General features: G+C 37.9%; 1 protein-coding gene across 1 annotated transcript in view; it reads left to right on the top strand.

Moving 5' to 3' along the window:
- MYO3A (myosin IIIA) overlaps window positions 1-21,001 on the top strand; it is a 124,902-nt gene that overhangs the window by 67,310 nt on the left and 36,591 nt on the right. Inside the window, exons 11-20 of the mRNA XM_087760667.1 lie at window positions 1,093-1,209; window positions 2,364-2,468; window positions 2,553-2,636; window positions 3,418-3,620; window positions 5,957-6,055; window positions 6,159-6,273; window positions 9,595-9,721; window positions 10,718-10,928; window positions 12,958-13,105; window positions 20,480-20,633. Of these exons, the coding sequence (XP_087616793.1) occupies window positions 1,093-1,209; window positions 2,364-2,468; window positions 2,553-2,636; window positions 3,418-3,620; window positions 5,957-6,055; window positions 6,159-6,273; window positions 9,595-9,721; window positions 10,718-10,928; window positions 12,958-13,105; window positions 20,480-20,633 (1,363 nt within the window). The remainder of the gene's footprint in view (window positions 1-1,092; window positions 1,210-2,363; window positions 2,469-2,552; window positions 2,637-3,417; window positions 3,621-5,956; window positions 6,056-6,158; window positions 6,274-9,594; window positions 9,722-10,717; window positions 10,929-12,957; window positions 13,106-20,479; window positions 20,634-21,001) is intronic.

Raw genomic sequence — 21,001 nt, forward strand, 5'->3', positions numbered from 1 at the left:
CAGAACGGTCTTCTTTCTTCCATTCAAACTTTTCTTCCAGTTTAGATAGCCCCATCAGAAGAGCAAGCCAGGAGACTGGTGCAAGAAATAATTTCAAAAAGGGCAGAAATTCCCCTAAAAAATTCTGTTAATGTGAATCTGGTTATCGCCAAAAGCAAGGTAGCGTTCAAAACCAAAAAGGGAAGAGTTTATCAAGGCAATGGAAAACTACGGTTTTCTCCTTACATTTTCCTCTGAAGGAAATGTAACCTCTTCAGCTGCTGAGAATTCAGGTTTTAAATGCGTTAACCAGAACACAGTGCACAACACTGTGAACAGATGGATGTGGAGGGAAAGCAATTTCTTCTGTAGTCCTCTGCTGCCAGTCCTTCTGTTCCAGTGGGAATAGGGCCTAAATATTTTCACATGTACCTCAGAATAGTCTCAAGGCTGGTTTGAATTTCTTCATCCAGCTATAAGTCCTGTTTTGATTGGAAACCTAACCAGGCACTTTACATACCCAGCCCTGTATGCAGAAGCAGCTGAGGAAAATTATGTCAAGAAATCGGGTATGCCACTAATGGGCTCTTCTGTTTTCTTGATGCAGGGAGAACTGGCTCTGCAGCAGCAAAGAACAATCACAGCAGAGACTGGTTGTTAATATAGAAAGATGCCTGATTGTTTACATTCATAGGATCCAAACGGTTGAACATCTGTGTCTTATCACAACTGAGAGTAATGTTAGAGCAGCTGTAATGGCAGTTATGAATTCAAGCATATGGCTCTTGCTTGATGAATTACATGAAGTTGTAGTGTTAGAAATGAAGACAGGACTGTCTCATGGAAACCTTTGATTAATTGAATTAAAGCAGTACTTATTAACTCATTTTTCTACAGCCACTTGGAGATCTGTAAGTATACATTGTTCAAAGATTAGGAATGCTGGTGTGTTTGAAAGTGTTACTCACTTTTGATCATGATCAGTTGTATTCTTGACTATTAATACCTTCCCTCTCTATCCTCACTCATTGTAACTATATAAATATTTTATACATTTTCCTAACATTCTTTTTTTCCCCATGTGATTCAATGTTCCTATTCTTCCTCCATCAGAATACAGTAACAGAGCAGCTGCAGAAGGGTTACGCCAAAGATCAGATCTACACATATGTTGGGGACATTCTCATCGCTGTCAATCCATTTCGGAACATAGATATTTATTCTTCACAGGTGTGAAAATCTAGGTTTGGTTCTTTTAAACTGGCACTGATTTCCATTAAAATATGAATATTTGTGTTAAGTACAAAGTAAGACCATTCCTCAGATTTACTTCAGTTAACTCTGAAAAACAGAATTACCAATACAGTTGTCCCTTCAAGTGCATGTTGACACACATCCTTATCATGCGCTGAATTTCAGCACAGAAATGAGAAACTCAAAAAAATTTAATTTCTGATATATTTATAGTGATAAATGTGATCACATGATATAGTGATCATGTCTATATCATGTCTAAAGTGCAAACAGCTATATCTGAGCAAGTCATCCATTTTAATCAATGGATGGAAATAGGATTTTTGAGTTTATTGTTCTTCTAGTGACTCTCAAGATTCATTAGAAGATGAGATCAGTTGTGCTAAACTTCATGAGATTTGTTGACTAGAACCCCACAGAGTGTAAAGGTGCTAGCTGCCCATAGCAGTTAGTTCAGAAGTAGTATCTGTACAGATAAGTGCATTTATTCAGGTGAATCTTACCCCTTTTTGTGGGAGGGATCATTCCTTCTTCCCCATCTTCCATGGAGAACTTCTGTGAATGGCTGGAGGTAGGAGCTGAGGGCATTTCCTCCCAAGAGAGCTGGGGAAGCTGTAGCTATTTAATTGATCAGACAGTTCACAAAGCAACCCTGTAAAATTTTAACTTTTGTGAATTTGCCTGCCCCTTATACAAAAGGGAACAGATATGAAAGTCTGGTCATAGAATAATTTGGCAGTATTAATTATCAGATACTGCAGGTACAGAAAAGATCTTAAGTTTTGACATCAATATAATGCAGAAATACTAAGAGGATGTGAAGTACAAATAAAATGAAATTATAAGTTGGTCCTTGATGTCCGGCAACATTAAATTTTCTTCTAATAATTTGAGTTTCATAGCGTAATCGGGGCTGACCATACAAAATTGTGCTTCATCTTTTTTAGCAGTTCTTATAGTACTAAGTACATAGTGATTCATGGTATACTGAGCGCAGTAACAGCTCACTCAGAAGACATCACTGCTGGTAACCTCAGCACGCTGTACACTAATCTGAAAATAAAACTAAACTCTGATAGATAAAAGTTGTAAAGGGACACTGATAATGTTTTCATTTTTCTTACACTTAGCATTCTAAACTGTATATTGGAGCCAAACGGACTGCCAACCCTCCTCATATTTTTGCTGTTGCTGACATAGGTTATCAGTCCATGGTGACATACAACTCCGATCAGGTAAAGATGAGGTGTCTTAATTATATCCTTTGCTAGGCTGAGAGATACGTAATGAGCTCAGAGTCATGCTCTTGTTCTCCGCAGTGTATCGTTATTTCTGGAGAAAGTGGAGCTGGCAAGACGCAAAGTGCCCATCTTCTGGTTCAGCAGCTCACTGTCCTGGGCAAGGTATGTTTCAAAGGGGATGCCTCTGTAAGGCTTTCCTATCTTAGGCCTAATTGACTGAACCTATGGACAGGGCATTGATAGGGGCGCAAGACTGTAATACATTTTCCAGAGAACTTGTTTAAGGTCAGATTGGAACATGATGCTGATCTATCTACCCTTTCCTCCCTCCTGAACTAGGGTCCCTTGAAAATATTTTGGAGATTCTGCAAGGAAGTACCCACTGCAGTGAGGGCTGTGGCTTAGTCTGTCCCTTGTTTAATTAAGTGTCTTCAAATCACCCAAACTGTACTAAATAAAATACTCTTCAAGCTTTTCACCTCCTTCCACCACCAGATTGCTGTCAGTGAGACATGGTCATTCTGGGAAGTAAGTGACTACCATAACTGTCTAAATAAAATGCCATTTTTGCATGTCCCAGGTGAGACACAAGCAAACTGATCTATTGGTATGGTGCAGCACAGCAGTAAGGAGATGCTAACAAGGATCCTAAAAGCAGGCCGGCCATCTCAGAGTGCGGGACCACAGAAATTGTTTAGTTGTGGTGTTGTCGTTATCATTATATGTGTTATCTCTTCCAGCCAGCCATTAGTTCTGCAGATTGCTATATTCTGACAGGTTTCATGATATATACATGCCTTTCTTTCCATATGATTCACATGGGAATGGCTGCCCTGATGATGTCACACTTCACAATACCAACTAGAAGAGGAAAGAAACACTGAAGAATGAATGTATTTGAATGATTATAGGTAATTTTAAGGAATATCTTTTTCATATCCAGGCTAATAACAGGACTCTACAGGAGAAGATCCTCCAGGTGAATAACCTCGTAGAAGCATTTGGGAATGCAGGCACTATCATCAATGATAACTCGAGCAGATTTGGAAAATATTTGGAAATGAAATTCACTTGTGGTGGCACTGTAGTAGGAGCTCAGATTTCAGAGTATCTCCTTGAAAAATCCAGAGTTGTCCACCAGGCAGTGTAAGTATAAAAATTACATTTAACCTAGTTTGGGGGTTACAGAGTAGGCCTACAATGCAGGAAATTATCTTGGATCAAAACACAAAGATGAATAAGGTACTGGGATTTTTTCTTATAAATGATATATGAATAGCTTATAAATCTGTAAGCTAGCTGAAAACTACTCCTGATTTTTTTTTCATTGCCTCCTGGGTTATTTAAACAAATATCATAAAAATGCATGTGTGATATATAAAGTGTACCAGAATGTGTGAAGAATTAAAAACTTTTTAATAGTTCAGTTATAAATTTCTTTGTGGAAGTTTGAAGTATTGTGTTAAGTGTATCACTTGGATTTAATTCCTCTATGTTTCCTCTAGTATTATAGCTTTTGTTTGTTTGTTTGTTTGTTTGCAAAATGCTCATTTTCCATTTTGGAGCATCTAGTAGGATTTGGTTATAAATGTTTATGGACCAAATGCAGAACAGATCCATCTCTGTCATGTGTGTATCTCATAATACAAAATGTCAGAAAAATTAAATGGCATTTCCAATTAATTTAAATTATTGACATGGATTTTCTATCCTAATGTATAGCACATCCAGATAAAAAATATTTTGGCAGCTCTATTTCTGCCATAATAACAATATGAAAAACAGAGTTTGAGACAAGGAATGTTGTCATGATTTAAACTTTTCCTCTTACTCATTTTTACCCTTTTTGTCATTCTGCATGACCTTGTTGCCTGTTGTAGATTTGTGACATGAAGAACATCTAAATATCACTTGGAATGTTTCAATAAACAATTTAAAATTAGAGGCAATTTTATGAAATGGTGTTTTTTTTCCCCAGTTGAACATAAGCACAGAAACTGCTTTTTCAGAATAAAATCAGCTTTTTCCTTAAAATACCGCTTTTTTTTTCATAACTTTTCATGGGTTTGTTCTGTGGCTGTCAGTTTGTATTTATATTTAGCCGCATGCTGAGACAGGAAGCCGGGAAAGCGTTTACATGCCTCAAATACTATTTAGGTAGGTGTTTAGATGTCTGAATTCACAAGAAAATGCCACCGATGTGTTTAGCATGAGAGCCCCTGTAGGAGGTTAAATTTTGAGGCATGAACTTCCAAGGGTGCCTGAAGCTGCTTATGTCAAGCATGTTCAGACCTTCACTGAGGTCTCTGTGTGGCTGGTCCATACGGCCATGCCAGGGCAGAGAACTGGCATTGAGGTACCTGCATTGCAAGGGCAGTCTGTTCTGCTCTTCTGGGACAACATGACTGCCAAATTCACATGGAGAGCTAGGAATGACTTTTCGCAGAAGACCAGTGACTGATTACCCAGAAAATGGGAGACCCAAGTTCCAGACCCACTTCAAGCCAAGAGATTTTGAACCTACAGGTTCCCCTGCCTTCCCAAGAGAATACACCAGCCATCAGGACACAGTGAGGTTTCAGAGAGCGTGCAAAGCATGGCTATGCAACCTAATGGTTAAGACACTGAGGGGGAAGAGAAGGGATCTGCTCCTACTCCTTAAATTGATCTTGTTTTCTACTACTGACTGTCCACAGTAAAATACGCAAACTAAGTTGGCACTGGACTCTGATCTAGGCACCCCGGTGCAGAGGAGTGCACTGGGCTTTGATACTGTTTCACAGAAGCATGTAATGGTGCTCCTGAGATGCACGCCTCAGCTCATGCAGAAACCAGGGGTTTGAACACAATTCCTTTTTGCCATTTCATAGTGACTGACCTGGCCATCTCAGGGTTCAGTGGTGGCTGCAGATTTCCACGTAGGCATCCAGTTCTTCCTCATAAGGAGTGCAGGAACCTTGTGTGTGCAATAAACCTTCTGTCCTGGGTTTGGGCACCTAACTTTTAGGCAAAGCATGCCAAGTCATGAGGCCCTTTGCTTAAATGTCTGCTTATGTGCTTTCTTGGTTCAGGGCTAAAGGACACAGCAAACATACTGGATTCAGTGAATCAGGAGCGTATAGCTCTCCCATAGTCAGAAGATTTTTTAAAATAACTGGAGGTTAAACAGCCCATATAATGCAGGTGGGTGAGCAACATGCAAGATCTCACCCAGCATCTCCCAATTGCATCAAAGGCAGAGCAGCATTTAGCTGCTTGTAGCACTGAGCAGCCGCCCTGGGAGCTTCAGAACAAACACACAGTGACACAGAAAGGGTGTTCACTTCACAGGAACTTGTGTAATAGAGCTTCTTTCAGAGTCCTCTGTCAGTTTGCATGATCCTTGCCTGCTATTAAAATAACATTTAATAATAGCGTGTACGTCATCAGTAAAGGTAACATAGTTACATTACTAAACCAGTTTGTTGTTTCTGTTGTTTCAGAGGAGAGAAAAATTTCCATATTTTTTATTATATTTATGCTGGTCTGGCGGAAAAGAAAAAACTGGCACATTATAAACTGCCAGAATATAGACCTCCCAGGTAATGCAGTTTATTTTTACATAAATTGGTTACTAAGAAATGCGGTATTGTTGAATTCTGAACCTCATTTACATTCTAACTCTGTATCCATCAACTCTTTCAGATATCTGCAAAATGATCATTTCAGAATAGTGCAAGATTTCATGAACAATAGCTTTTATAAGTCTCAGTTTGAATTAATTGAACAGTGCTTCAAAGTTATAGGTTTTACACTGGAGGTGAGTGCTGATAACCCTTTTTTTTCGGTGAACTTTCATGGCTACCTTAATCAGGAAAAACTCATATAAAGCATTCAAATAATCTCCCTTGTAATTTTCTCCCTTTAGCAGTAGTGTGTTTATGTTTTAGGATATTACATGGTCAACTTACTGTTATATTGCTATATTTAAATTTTTAAGGTTTCAAGGCATTGATAAACTAATAAAATGGTATTAGTCAACAAGACTTTGAAATCAGTAAACACGACACAGCTGAGTAGTTGGGGAAAAAAGGCTTTTGCAAATTAAATGCATAGAAAATTATGTTGTAACTATTTATTAGCCTATAATGTTAGGCCTATGAATATGAGCCTCATCTCTGTTTTAAGATTAAGTCCATGGTGAGAATTCTAAAAATTCATTGAGTTGATCTGAGTTTTGATGAACTCAGTACATTTTCACAACTCCAGGGGAAAAATTGAATGGAGTTTTTACATCCCTTTGGAGTCAATCTCATCACTAAACATTAACTGAATGCATTCTTTCTTTATGGTCTCATATCATTGCTCTGCTGGCCATTAAACTCCTCTCCTCAGGCTGTCTTTGGTATAATTAAAATAAAAACAGGCCTCTGGATTTATAAAGTAGGATGCAAGGGAAGGAAACCCCGTCCTGCACCCTAGTTCTCTCTTCTTAGGAGAAGTGGTGCATCACAGCTGTAGTTTACCGCTGACTTTATTTATCACAAACAATAGTGGGAATATGATCCATGTAGTATCTGTGAAATATAGCACTAGTGCTGCAGAAGGGATGTATTTTTTAATTTCTTTGACAAAACTGCATGTTGTAAGGAGCTTTTCACAGAAAATTACTCACTTCAGTTGAATGTTTCTGGCTTCCCTCAATGTAAATATTTGAATAGCTAGCAGAACAGATTTATTCACCTATTCTCTTGCTCCATACTCATTTTGCATTAAGTCGTAGTAGCAGTGGAGTTCACAGTCTCTTTCTCCTCTACATCCTTATTCACAACTGCACTTAGTAATATCACACCTGTACTATCGCATCCTTTCTCACCTGTGCTTTCACCTTTCCAGAAGCAGCGTGGAAGGATATGCAAAGTTCAGCACTGATAGCAGTTTTGTCACAGTACCAGAGACATTGATAAGTCCTAATTTGTACCATGAAAAGCAGCAAGTCTGTTTTTGTTCCCGGTTCTTTTGTTCACTTGGATGGATGGAAACAATAATCCTGATCATCCAAAAGAGACGACCTTCCTTACATATTGAAGATCCAGTTAGAACTAGGTCACTGGCCACATTGTGCAGTTCTAGCGTGGATCTTCACTTGATTAACTCAGCAAGCCACTGTGAGCTGAATCTGTAAAGAACTATCTACCTGTTAGAACCCCCACAGTTTCAGAAGAAGGTGGAGTACCATAGGCAATCTAACTGTGGTTACATGTGAGCCCCATCCATGTTAGCCTGTCTTACATTCTCCACAAGGTGAATTAGCCTGTGTGAGGCTGTGTTTTCAAGAGTGAAGGAACAGAGAAGTTGTCTTCCCCCACTGATATTCTGATATAGGATACATGTGCAGGGACAGTTTATTTTCTTTGAGAAAAAGATACTGTAAGACAATGAGTTCCTTTTCTAAATTCACTTTTTAGAGGTTCTGCATAAGCATGTTCCATGTTTTGTTAGCAGAAAACCTTGGACAGAATGTCTTCTCCACTCCAGTTAAAACTGAGACCTAAACGAGGCTTTATTTCTTTGAAATTTGTTTTTAACTGACTGGCCGGCTTTAATAGTAACTACTGTCAGTACTCCCTGTCTTAAAATCACACTGTTTTATTTCAGGCTGCATGGCAAAATTAATAGGAAAGGACTGCCTGAGGTGAACAGTAATCATGCTGTATGAGACAGATCAAGCCAGATTTCAAACACACTGGAAAAGGGCACAAAAATGTCAGCAGCTATACATACTGTACAGCATAATGGCAGAAGTTAAGCTTTCCATGTCTTTGCATTTCATCTGTGTCCCTAAGCTTAAAATGAAAATGATTGCTTAAAACCTAGGTAAATTGTGTGCCAATTATCCTGAGCATAATTTTTTAGAGTAAGCTTATCTAGTTTGTCTTGCTGTCACTGGAATAATTAATTTATTAACTGCTAGATTAACTTCTGAAAGTGTTGAAAACAACATCAAGTATTCTTGAGCAATTAAGGATTTTATCTCAGTAAATGATGCCTGACATGGTACCAGCAAACTATTGAATATTAGGGATAAAGTGCTGTGCAATTATGAAAAGTCCATCGTTATAAAATACCAATCACATTTACAAAACTGCTTCTATAAAACTACTATAAAACTTATAAACCTGCTATTTGTACAATACACTATTACTGCGTGCCTCAAAATATATAGTTTCACAGATTCCTAGCTTAAAACCTAGTCTGCTTTACACGAACACCTCAGCATTTCTGAGTAGAAAATACTCAGAGATCGTCAAGTACACTGATAAACATTCACAGTTCAGATGAAAATTCACAGTTCAAATCTAAGTCAAACCTGCAAATGAAAGCATTATTTCATTAATTGCAAATATGACTTTATTTGTCATATATAAGTACTTAATTTACTGTATATATCACTTCACTGTCCAGACTAACATCAGCCTTTTTCAAGGCAGAATCCCTCTTCAGAACCTACTAAATCATTTGAAATTTAATATATATTTAAGTAAAGTCCATACTAAAGTGCTTTGGTGAGTACACAGTTTCTAACTGACATTTTGAAGGATAAAGTGCTTTGCCAAATCAGAGATGTGAGGTCTCACTCTTCTCCTAGTGAAATTTTTTCGGATGACACCAGTGGGAGCCATTGCAGACCTATTATTTGGAGTGCCTTTGTTTCTGTGCTCCAAGAAACATAGATGCAGATTTTTTTATATTTTTGTTGATCTAGATATTACATTTTTAGACACAGTTGTGCCTGCAGACACAGTGAAGGGTGGATATAAATAACCTCTGAATTCTTTCTGTGTAAGAGGATTACGTTCACCACTGTTCTGTGCTTCCCCTACTCCATGTCAGTCCTGTCCTGTCAACAAGTATGGAAGAGAGATTAGGCTATAGTCTGTCTTGCCATCTTTGGGTGTCTTACACTTGAAAGATTATGCTGAGTACAGAACAGGGCATAACTGCTGAGATCAGTATTCCTAAAAGTAGTGGGCATGTGGCAGACAACAGGAAACAACACACACACGTGCCCATCGCACAAACCGAAGTGACAAATTTATCTGGCTATTAAGTATTGTATCTTTTTTAATATACTTTTCAGGAACTTGGAAGTGTGTACAGTGTCCTGGCTGCCATTTTAAATGTGGGTAACATTGAATTTTCGGCAGTGGTATCTGAACATATGATTGACAAGAGCAACATTTCCAATCCAGTAGCCCTTGAGAATTGTGAGTGTTTTTTCTTGCTTTAAGATTGTTTTCCTTTACTGTTTTGATAGCAAATTTCTTTTATTGCAAGAGAGTTATCATTGAAAACTGTATTCACATGGAAATTTTGCAAGAATAATTAAATGCTGAAGATAGATTAATTCCAAGCCCACCTGAATTCAAATGCAAAAAAGAAAAAATTTTCCATATTATGCACCTTATTTGACTAACCAGTTCACTGGCACTCAGGAAACATGACTAATACTGCAGATGCCTGAAAAGAAAATCTTTGGAATTTTTCCAAGGTTATTTGAACATTTGATGGAGAACCTCATTAACACATTGAACAGTTTTTTCCCAGTTTCTTTCTCAGATACTCATTACTTGTTCCCCACATGTGCCTGTTGAAATATGGCTCACTAATTCTTTGGAAGGGATACCTCACATTATAGGCTGCTGGGAGGCAGAGGAAGGAAACGGGCAGAGATTCTCAAGAAAGTTGCTACTCTTGCTCAGTATTTACAGGTGGTGAGATAATGAAGTCTTCACGTTATCTTCTTACACGTTTTCCTGCCATAGATAGAAAAATATTGTGGAACTGGGAAAGAAGCACCCATTTTTGGAGCAAAAGGAGGACAGCAGTGGCTTATATGGATGGATAGTAACTGAGAGGGATATTCAAATGTCACAACTTACATACTCCCAACATAGTCATCTAGATTCCCTAGCATTTCTCCGTAAACAGGTTGGAGAAATAGCCTCCTTGACAAAGCAATTTGGACCCTAAAGGCCTCTGCTTTGAATCACTTGCTCATTGACTGCAGTGGAAGCTAGGAAGGTTGGTGACTAAATTAGATACTGACAGTTGTTTGGCGTGAACACCCTCATTAATCATAGTTCAAGACTTTGATTTAGCCCTTATTCATAATACGTTGCACTTGCAGCTTTGATTGCAAAAATGCATATTTTTCCTTTCAAAATCTGCCTCTGAGCTGTGCCTGTGACCTTCCTTCCTAGGTGCGTCCTTGCTGTGTATTCAGGCAGATGAACTGCAAGAGGCCCTCACCTCTCACTGTGTAGTGACTCGAGGAGAAACAATTATTCGTCCCAACACTGTGGAAAAAGCCACTGATGTCAGAGATGCCATGGCCAAAGCACTGTACGGGCGCCTCTTTAGCTGGATAGTCAATCGCATCAACACTTTACTCAAACCTGACAAACATTTAAGGTAAAAGAAGCTTTTCCAGAATAAAGAGAGATTTTATGTGAAAATAATATCATCTACACTACAGCATTTAGTGTTCTCATCTACTTTTTCTCTGCTACCTTTTTGTTTATGACACCACCGTGTTAAAAAAAAGAAGGTTTTATCCTATTCATAGTATGCAGTGAAAATACAGTAGATATGGATATCACAGGCATCTGGTGTTTTCCTGTTTGACCTTTGCTCATTTAACCCTTTGTAGATTACATACTAACTACTTTTTCCTTTATACTTTTTCAGGGTCAACTTTTGACAATCATCTGTTGATTACATAGGTCACATTCTGCTCTTATTGCACTGATGCTGTTGCTTCTGTTGCTGTTGTTATGATCATGGTTTCATATTATGCTTAAGAGTAGTTTCCGAACACGTTTACTGAGGTTAATGTCCACCCTACCCTTACAAGGTGACATTTTAAACACAGAGACAAGAAAGATATTGGGAATGAGGATATAGCACATTTTGTAAATTAATAAAAGAAGAAATGATGTGGCTTACATTGTAGATCCTATAGGTCAGGGCCCAGTGAAAAGGGGCAAACTTGTAACTACCTGAAGAAGAATATCAATAATAAATAGCTTTAGCTTGCAAATCTGGATTTTCTGGATTTTTTTTTTTTTGAAACATCAGAGGAAAGCCAAGGCTGCAATCCTAAAATTTGTCTAAACTTTCAAATATTTGGTTACAGAATAGTATCAATAAACAGAATCAGTAAACGATAGGGTAAAAATTCGTGATAGATGGGGCAGCACTGCTAGCCTGTGTGCCTCTCTGACATGCCTGTTACGGAGCCCTTTTCAAATTGAATATTTATTAAGCTGGTGAAGAGGGAGAAAGTTCGACCTGAAATGTTCACTATACAAAAAAACCCCAGATGTCTGCTTTGGTTTTGTGGTAGTAAAATGGTTTGTATTTCCTATTTTTATGTAATTAGCTCTGAGAAGGAATGGTGCAGACAAATTTCAGCAGTCTATTCAGCAAAAATATAATTTCCAGACAGATAAAATAGTCACCAAATTCAGGTCAAAATCAACAAATATCGTTGATCCCTCCACAATGAAATGCTTCCATTGTTGAGGTGGACTTCACAAAGAGGTTCAAGTGCTTTTCATGAGCATCTTGAGGCTGGTTCTTCATATCCGATTTCCTAAACTTTTTATGAAAAAAAAAAAAAAGAAAATGGGTTACAGATAGCCCCTCAAAGGTGTTTTATAGATAGAATGTGATTTATTTTTATAATTTAGCTAGGAAAAGACCCTAGTGTCAATTTCAGTTTTATATAAAATTTTATCCTCTTAATTTTTTGTTTCAGCAAATAGATACAAATATTAGAGCTTTTTTCCAGTTGCAGAAATGACCACGTATCTCTCAGAATGCCTTAGCTAAAATTTCAAACTGAAGTTTTTACTAGTAGTACTTCTCTGGAACTTAATTGGTAATTTCAATTCATACTACACTCCAGTACTTAAAGTAGTTATTTAGATGCATAAAAGGTCTAGCTATTCATTCTTTTCACTTTCATGTTAAAATAAGCAGTTTTAATTGTTGTGAATAAATAATATGAAGAAATAATGTTTAATGACAGCAGTCTTTAATGTCAAGATGCTGGTGAGTAAAGCCTGTTTTATTACAAGGGAAACAAAAAGAACTGCATGTTGTTTCTGTACTGTAGTCAGTTTCTTACAATAGAATAATAACTAGCAAATATTAGTTTAAAAATAAAAATTTAAATCCTCTATATGCTTATCAATGGACTTGGTCATTATGTGATTCAGTATATATAGTCTGAAAATACAGTCATCTTTGAATTGATGTGCATTTGTTGTATTTCAAACAAAAATTGATTGTTATTTTAAGAGATATCTGGTTTAGCAAAAATTATCCTGTTTAACTGGTGTACAGATTTGGCCCATTATTTCCTTTTGTGCAATAATGAAGCTAGTCAGTGTAAAATAAAGAAACAACAACAGAAAAGTTTATTTAATCTTTGCAGTGGAAACGATGATGGGTTGAACATTGGAATTCTTGATATCTTTGGCTTTGAGAATTTCAAAAAAAATTCTTTTGAACAACTCTGTATCAACATTGCCAATGAACAAATTCAGTTCTACTTCAATCAACATGTCTTTGCCTGGGAACAGGTATGTGTTGAATATTTTGATAAAGCTTTAATATTGCTGAACATATAAAACCTTGTCTCAAGAAACTACATTGTCCTTCTCCATAATAGGTTGTAAATTGCAGATTATAACAAATGTTTTCTGTGTATGTATTCTGTGAAGCAGTGCTTGCTATTTGCAAGTAAAATGCCTACATAAAATGCATTAAACTTGAAATTTACAGTATCCAAGCAACATAACACGGTGATAATCGGTTTGATGCAAATACAGTGTTGTTTTCTTGAGGAATAACATGAGTGATGTAATGCGTGATTCTACAGTAAAAAAATAAATGACTGGTAACATAATTTTTAAAGTGCAGTGTTCATAATAGCTTACTAATAAGCTTAATGAACACTGAAATTCCATTATTAAAACTGAAAATCTCACAATTATTTTGTTCTTATTCACAATTATTTTGTTCTTATTATTTTGTTCTTGTTTCTAACTAGATCATCTGAGCTAAATAATGATGGATTTAATCTAAATAATTTGATGTAACACAGAGAAAAGGAATAGACTCGTAATTAGAAAAGTTTATGAAATTGAAGAGGAGAGTGAAAAACCTCAAAAAAGATCATCTCAACTTTGTAAATAATTCCATGAGAATTAAATTAACCATCTCTAAATCATTATTCAATATTGTTATTTGAAGAAATAACATGTCCAGGAAAAAATATTAATCTTGCTGAAAACACAAATATTCCAGAATTCTATATGAGCAGAACAGTCAACATTCAAATTTTAGGTGAAATAATACTTTCTCTGTTTTATTGAAATTATTGGGTTTTATGATACATAGTTGAAAATGCTCCTGAATACTTATTTTAATTATTAGTAGAAAAAGAATATTTTGTCAGTGTTAATCGCTGCTTGTTTCAAGGATGAGACAGATACAAGTTTGGAATGTGTCTATGTATGCAGGTGTGTACATGCATGTGTCAGTCTAGAGGAGTGTATATCTATGTGTAAAATAGAAATTTTTTTTATATGGATCAATGTTTTATCCTGTTTCCAATTATTTCAGGAAATGCTGTCTTGCAGGCTTAGACCTTGGAGTTGTTTTTATATATTTATGTGGGAGATTCTCAGTCACGAGTATTTCCTTGGTTTTAATACCATCTAAAAGTCAGAGAGAAATTAGCCTGAACTACTATAATTACTTAGGCGTCTTCTTTCCAAAGTGCATGAATTCACACAAAAAGAGCACTTGGCCACTGCTGTTTCTAACAGCTGGAAGATGGAAATAGCAGACTGCAGCATCGTTATTTATTCCTGTCAAATCTAGGCATTGAGCAGGTCCCATGGACTTGCATACGTCCACTTTGCTCAGATGGTCCCTAACTTGATCCTCCCCCACCAAGGGCAAGTCTTCCTTGCTCCAGACTTTCCCTCTGGTCTCAGGGGCCTGGATTTATCAGTCAAGACCGAGGCAAAGAAGACATCGAGTATCTCAGCCTTTTCCATGTCATCCACGCCCGTTCAGCAGCAGGCCCACATTTTCCCTAGCTGCCTTTTTGCTGCTGATGAGCCTGCCTTGGCTTTCTTAACCCTATCCCTGTACACCCAAATATTGTCTTAATATTCCTTCTCTTTTTTAATTAGACTTGGGTCCTGTTCAGTGTAATCTGCCTTTACTTGTTTCTAGATATCCCAATACAGAATATTTTGGCCAGACCTATATTAATGCAGAGGTTTGTGGTGTCACCATCTAGTAGGAACAGTTTGCTCTCCTGCATGAGCCCTGCTGCAGAGAGGTCAGGGTGGTTATTTTGCTACTGAGCAGATGAGGGAAAAAATGAACTTCTAATTTTGACAAAATACAGTTTACCCATTTCTCCTCGTAGGAAATTAGTATGACAATTACAGACCTTATGGAAGGGGAAGGTGATCTTTATTTACAGAATCTCTAAGTATGTCAATTTTACCCACTTCCAGTCATTCTTTCATAGATTCCATTGACTCACACGCATGTAGAAAGCACCAGGATGTGTGTGTTCAGGTGGTCTGTCCAGGATCATTTGTGAGCGACACAGAGAATAAGGGACACCAGCTAGCAAGTCTTCATCATGTCTCTTAGGTTCTTCTTGCTGATATAGTTTTTGGACAGATCTTTTACACCCTTTAGCAATCATCAGTTGTTACAGGGCAATTCTTTGCCTCAGAACCTTATTTACTTCAGCCTCCATAATCTTTAGGCACGATCATCATCTGGTTTTGCTTGTTTGGAATATATACATCTACTGTCTGTTTTCTTGGTGGGCTCATAGGAAAAGTAAGGGCATACGTGATGTGCTGTAACCTTGCAGCCATTCTCCTGTTGTTAGATTGAGAGGGTGTTCCACTTGCTAGCTGTCTGCACTGTGTTTTCCTGTGAGTGAAGGCCTTCGGGTCTTGATGTAAACACCACTTTCCTCAATTTTATTGCTGTGAACAAATGTTCTTCATTCAAATCACAGGCCATTCTTCTAACACTCTTTCTTCTGGTGCTTATACGCACATTTCCATTCATATTTCATTTATACCAGTCCTAATATTCCTATTACAAGTACCCACATCCTGCATGTAATACCAACCGAGTAAGATGTCTACTTTAATTTATATGACACCGCTACACCAGATTATATCAAACTTCATTATATTATCTTGTAGCAGTCTCCAAAGATATTACTGCAGCAGTGCAGAATGAGCTATATAGATTAAGTTCGTGCAAGTGTGGGTGTAAATCCCCCCCCTTTCAGAGCCAGGAAATGACAAATGTATTATTCTGCATTACAACCCAATGGCACGGGATGATTTGCAGTATGATTCATAGTCATTATAAGACATCACTTTTCACTTATTTATAACATGGTTGTTCCAGCTTTACGTCACAAGAACAGTCTTCAAGAAAGCAGGTGGCTTTTCTGTTCACTGTAAGGACTCTCCTTTGTTAACACCAGTAATGTAATTGTAAATACAGACCCTCCCTGCAGACAAATAAGAGAAAGCCATTTGCAGGAAAATATAAAATATAATTACTAAATTTTCTATACATGGAAAAAAAGGGAATATTTTCAAAATCCTATGACTGAAATTGTTCTTGTTAATGATACAAAGTATCACTTATGTGAAAGCCAAGCAATAGGATGACCCCTGCCCTTTGCCTGGCTTTACACGCATGTAAGGGTTTGTGTCTTTAATACTAAAAGACAGGAGTTATGTTTAGAAGGCTGATGCCAGCAGTCACCAAGACCTTTGCGTTAACTTCTCATTAGCACAAGCTGACTGTTATGCTGATGGAGCTGTCCTGTTGCTGGGGACCCAGGCTAGTATCTCTCCACAGCCCTGTGCAATGCCAGACAGACATGTCAGATTGCGCTGTGCTATCTCAGAAATCTCTAGCACGACACTGCATTGCACCCTGTAGATCTACCCAAGGAAAACTGCAGAATTTAATTTCTTTCACACTTCCCTCAAGAGAAGGAAAACTTGCAGGTACATTATTTCTTCATTTCTTTCCCTGTTTTGCCATGTTCAATTCCATACCACATGCACTTAGATGAAATTTGACATATCTAGTCAGAAGTCAAGGCCTAAATCAGTTGATTATAGCCTAGTCCTCAATTAACCTATGTCAACCTAATAAGTAGTGATTATATAACTAGGGAAGGTGAATCATTTTTTGGCAACTTGAGCAATGAAGCCAAATAGTAAATGAACTCAGAAGGCTGAATTCTACTTTCAGTTGTTCATATGTTTTTAGCATTGTCGGTGGTTTCTTTTTTTTATCTGAACCTGAAAAGTATTCACAGTTTTGCTTTCCATGGAAGTGTGGCCTACAAAAATATGGCCTCAGAAGTGATAGGAATAGTAGAAAGGAACAGTGGTACTATCACCACCCGAGGCTCAGGGTGTCTGCTAGAGCAGAGTGTCTGTGGGCCAACGTGGAGAACTCAAGTCAAAATTCAGGGAATTCATTCTTTATAGTTGACTTAATGTTTGTGTTTAAGAACAAAGGCTTTTAGGCCTGAATGCAATCTCCTTTCCCTAATTTAACAGAAAGGCTGAAATGGGGAGTATAGTTTAAGATAAAGATAGTGTAGATTCCTGATAGTCAGTGGAGACAAATAGATACATCTCTGTCTCCACTGACTGGGGAGGAAATGTGGGCTCTCGACTTAGTCACTTCTTTTATGTGTCTATAGTTAAGTGGAATGAATGCTGGCCCAAGCTTTTTTTAGGTTAATATTAAGCAAAGCACAACTTTTGCACCTTCAGTCCTGTCCTTCAAGGTGTTTCCCTTACATGTAAGGTACTGATGTAAATTAACTCTGTCACCTCCGTGATATGCAGGTAACATTGTCCAGCAAGACAGCCTTCCCATTTCTTTCTCATTTGTGATTCTTCTGTAAAAAGTAAAAGGTGTAATGTCAAATACCTAAAACATTTTGGGAAGTGGCAAGTTTACTGTCAGTTGGAAGGATGCTACTTTTTGCATTAAATATATGCAATATTTAGTTTACATTCATATGACAATTTAGTCTTCTACTTTAAGCTGGAGAAGGTTCATTCTGAATAAGTCTCCGGTGTTCCCATTTAAACCAAAGCGTCATCATACCATGTTCTCAGCAAAATGCTATTACTTTTGTTACACAGAGAAGGTATCATGCAATACTGAGATGAGATAGGAGCCCAAGTATTAGTGTAACTAACTCAGTCATTCCTTTTGACATCCCATCCATAGGAATACTTTCTTGTGGATTATGCTTTGGAATTGCTTTGGAATTTCAATGAGCAGCTGCTATTTTAAGGAGCTTTCTTGTCATAAAATATCACGGGGGATTACAGAATCCTGTAGCTGATTCAGATTATTAATTCAAATAAGATCTGTTTCATTACAGTTTTATGATGTGCATCGTTAAGTCTTTTATCCTTGCTGCTCGTATCCTAATAATATGGTTGAAGACCAGCATTGCGTAAGAAAATGTAATATGGTATCTTATTTCTGAGCCATCTGTCACACTGGTGCCTGGAAGACTTGGTCATCAGCCGTCCTCCAGGAGCCCATGGGAAGTGATGGAGTGAACTCCTTCCGTATCCTACAGCAGCATTACCAAAACCGTCAGCACTGACACTCATTCAGTTGTCAAGGTGCAGACACAAAAGGACCAAATGGTCACATACGCTGCAGGCTTGGAAGTCAGGCCCCGTGCACTGGCCGGGCAGGGAGGGGAGCAGGTGTTGCTGTTATGGTGTAGTAGTACAGCTTTTACAGACCTCCTTTCAGTTTCAAGGAGAACTCTTTTATCAGCTCTCTAAAGCAGCCTCTCTCACAAGCATTTGAAGTTGGAAAAAGTTAATCATTAGATAGGTTGTCTGTGAGAGCTTGTTTGAGGATGTCTGAGTGTCACAGGAACACTCTTCCCTGATAGATTCATCCTGAGCAATCTCTTCCCTTTTCCCCCTTGATAAGTGTACTCTTGATAATCGTAAGCAGTAGCAGCTGGTTTCATGAACATAACGTCTGTGTGTCGGTAGAGCTGTAGCCCTCAGTTAAGCTGCCCCTACTCCAGTGTTATCTTTGGGAGATAACACCGACTCATTCCCTTCCTGCCACTAGCTCCTACAGGTATATAATTAACTTCTTGCCTGTATCAGTGATACATTTATTACTCTCCCGTCTTGTCCTGCTACTCAGGTCATTGATTAAAATAAAAAGCAAAACTCCACCTGTCCACTGCTCCAGGGGAGACAGGAATGAAGTTAATGTTACGTGTCTGAGATGAGGAGCCCTCATGGGGCTGTAGGAGAGACTCTTACTGCTTACACCCTTGTACGGGCATATAAACTGAGCCATAACCTATCCTTAGAGTGAAGAGTATCCTGGGAAATTAGATCAGTCTGGATACTGGAAGGGTTTAGGTATATATTCTGTGTTCTCTTTTGAAGGGATCAGCAGATTTAGTTATTTGGGCCTGTATTTCCAGGACAGTGTTACTGATTTTATTAATTTTGCTGTTTCTCTCTGGCTTAGAGATTAAGAGGTATGAAGTCTAATAACATGTGCTTTTCTGTTGTATATGGCAGTTAACTCCTTTTCAAAACACTCAATATATTGCCTTCTTCATTCATTCAGACTCAAGTGAATGACACATAAGGAGAGGTCTTTCAGGGTTAGAGGTCTTTGAACTCATTAATATTAGCCATCATTCATGTTTATGACACTTCTCACAATGAATTCAGGATAGCACAACTGTGATATTAACACCATACATTAATACAACGCTTTTATAAAGTCCTATCCTTTGGAAGAGGGATGATTTTTAAAGTAGATCAGAACGCTTAACTATGTGTTTCATAGCATAGCCTGCTCAGGACTGAAGGCCGTCCTGGTATCTATGGGAGGACTGTGCGGTGGATAACTGCTATTGCATTGCGTAATGCAGATGAAAATAATGGAGGGGTGGCAGTCCCTAGAGCATCCTTCTCTTGGTAGATCTACGTCTGTCCTCTGCCTTGCTGAAGGATTAAAGAAAGTCATTCTTGTATTCTTCAGCTATAATTTAAATTATTTTCAAGATAAAACCATCGCAACACACTGTGGACACAGCATTTGTTATCAGGTTTTTCTCAGTCTGGTAGGAATCCAAAGATATTTGCAGTCTTCAGGAAAGAAAAAAAAAAAACACAAAAAACCCCACCAGCTTTTCTATTGTTTTTTAATCTTGCTGAATACCTTTCCCTAGTTCCTTAAAAGGAGTGAAAATGTTGTAGAGGCCAACCTGAGACATTTTATTTAATTTTTAAAAAGTATGTACACTATTCTTTCATTATTAGAAAGTGCGTGCACCATTATTCTCCCCATAAGAACTTTTCCAGGTGTTTGAGGAGGGGGATCAAACAAGTGAGGCCTCTGTAATCCATAGTCACTTCGGTAAATCTTGGCCACTGTACATCACACAGATCTGAGCAACGAATTGGGAATGTAAATGTAGCTCTAAATGATTAAGAAGTATTTTTTACATTGCAGACCTGGGAAGTAAATAGACACTGAGGTCTCCATCTGCAAACACTATACTTTATCTTCTTCAACTCTGTTTCTTTAATCCTTGCATATTCCTGGAAAGCGTCTTACTTTACTAAATATGCCATAGGAAGCACTTACGTACCCAAAGGCAAATTAAAATCTATAGCCTGACAATGTGATATGATACATCCCAGCTGACATTTGTTCCTGCAAAACGTTGATGTCTTTAGCCCCCGGGCATACTTTTTCTATCTAGTTTTAATTTGCTACAATTGACAGTTTGTGAATTATTTTCTGAAGCGGTTCTGTATACATAGACAAAACATGCCTTCTCTTGCTTGTTACAGAATGAATACCTATATGAAGGTGTTGATGCAAGAGTTATAGAATATGAGGACAACAGGCCCCTCTTAGATATGTTCCTGCAGAAACCAATGGGTTTATTGTCCCTGCTGGATGAGGAAAGTCGATTCCCACAAGCAACAGATCAGACACTTGTAGGTAAGTATATGGTTTTTTTCCAAAGTTTTGCAGGATGTCTCCCTGTTAGATTTCTGTTTGGCGTGTCCAGTTTAGGCTACGTGCTAGTGATGTTTTTAGTGAGCCCACATTCCAGTGTCACAGTATGTTTGAGGGAAGCAGGGATGGATGTGTCTTTGAAGTTGATAGAGAAACATCAAGAGTACAAATGAACCTAAGCTGCTGATCCAGGTTTTGAATTCTCCTGCCTTCAGGAATTTTTAGCTGCAGGGCTTGAAAGATGAAGATCAAACTGAGTTAAAACTCTAGGTTCACATGCCAAGAACACTGTTTTCAAAGTTGAGTCATGTTCAGCTCTGAGACTTTTGATGAGCTGTATCTGAACAAGA

The sequence above is a fragment of the Nipponia nippon genome, unplaced genomic scaffold, assembly GCF_047370975.1.
Source record: "Nipponia nippon isolate SJK-2023a ecotype South Korea unplaced genomic scaffold, ASM4737097v1 scaffold_1, whole genome shotgun sequence".
Classification (NCBI taxonomy): Eukaryota; Metazoa; Chordata; class Aves; order Pelecaniformes; family Threskiornithidae; genus Nipponia; species Nipponia nippon.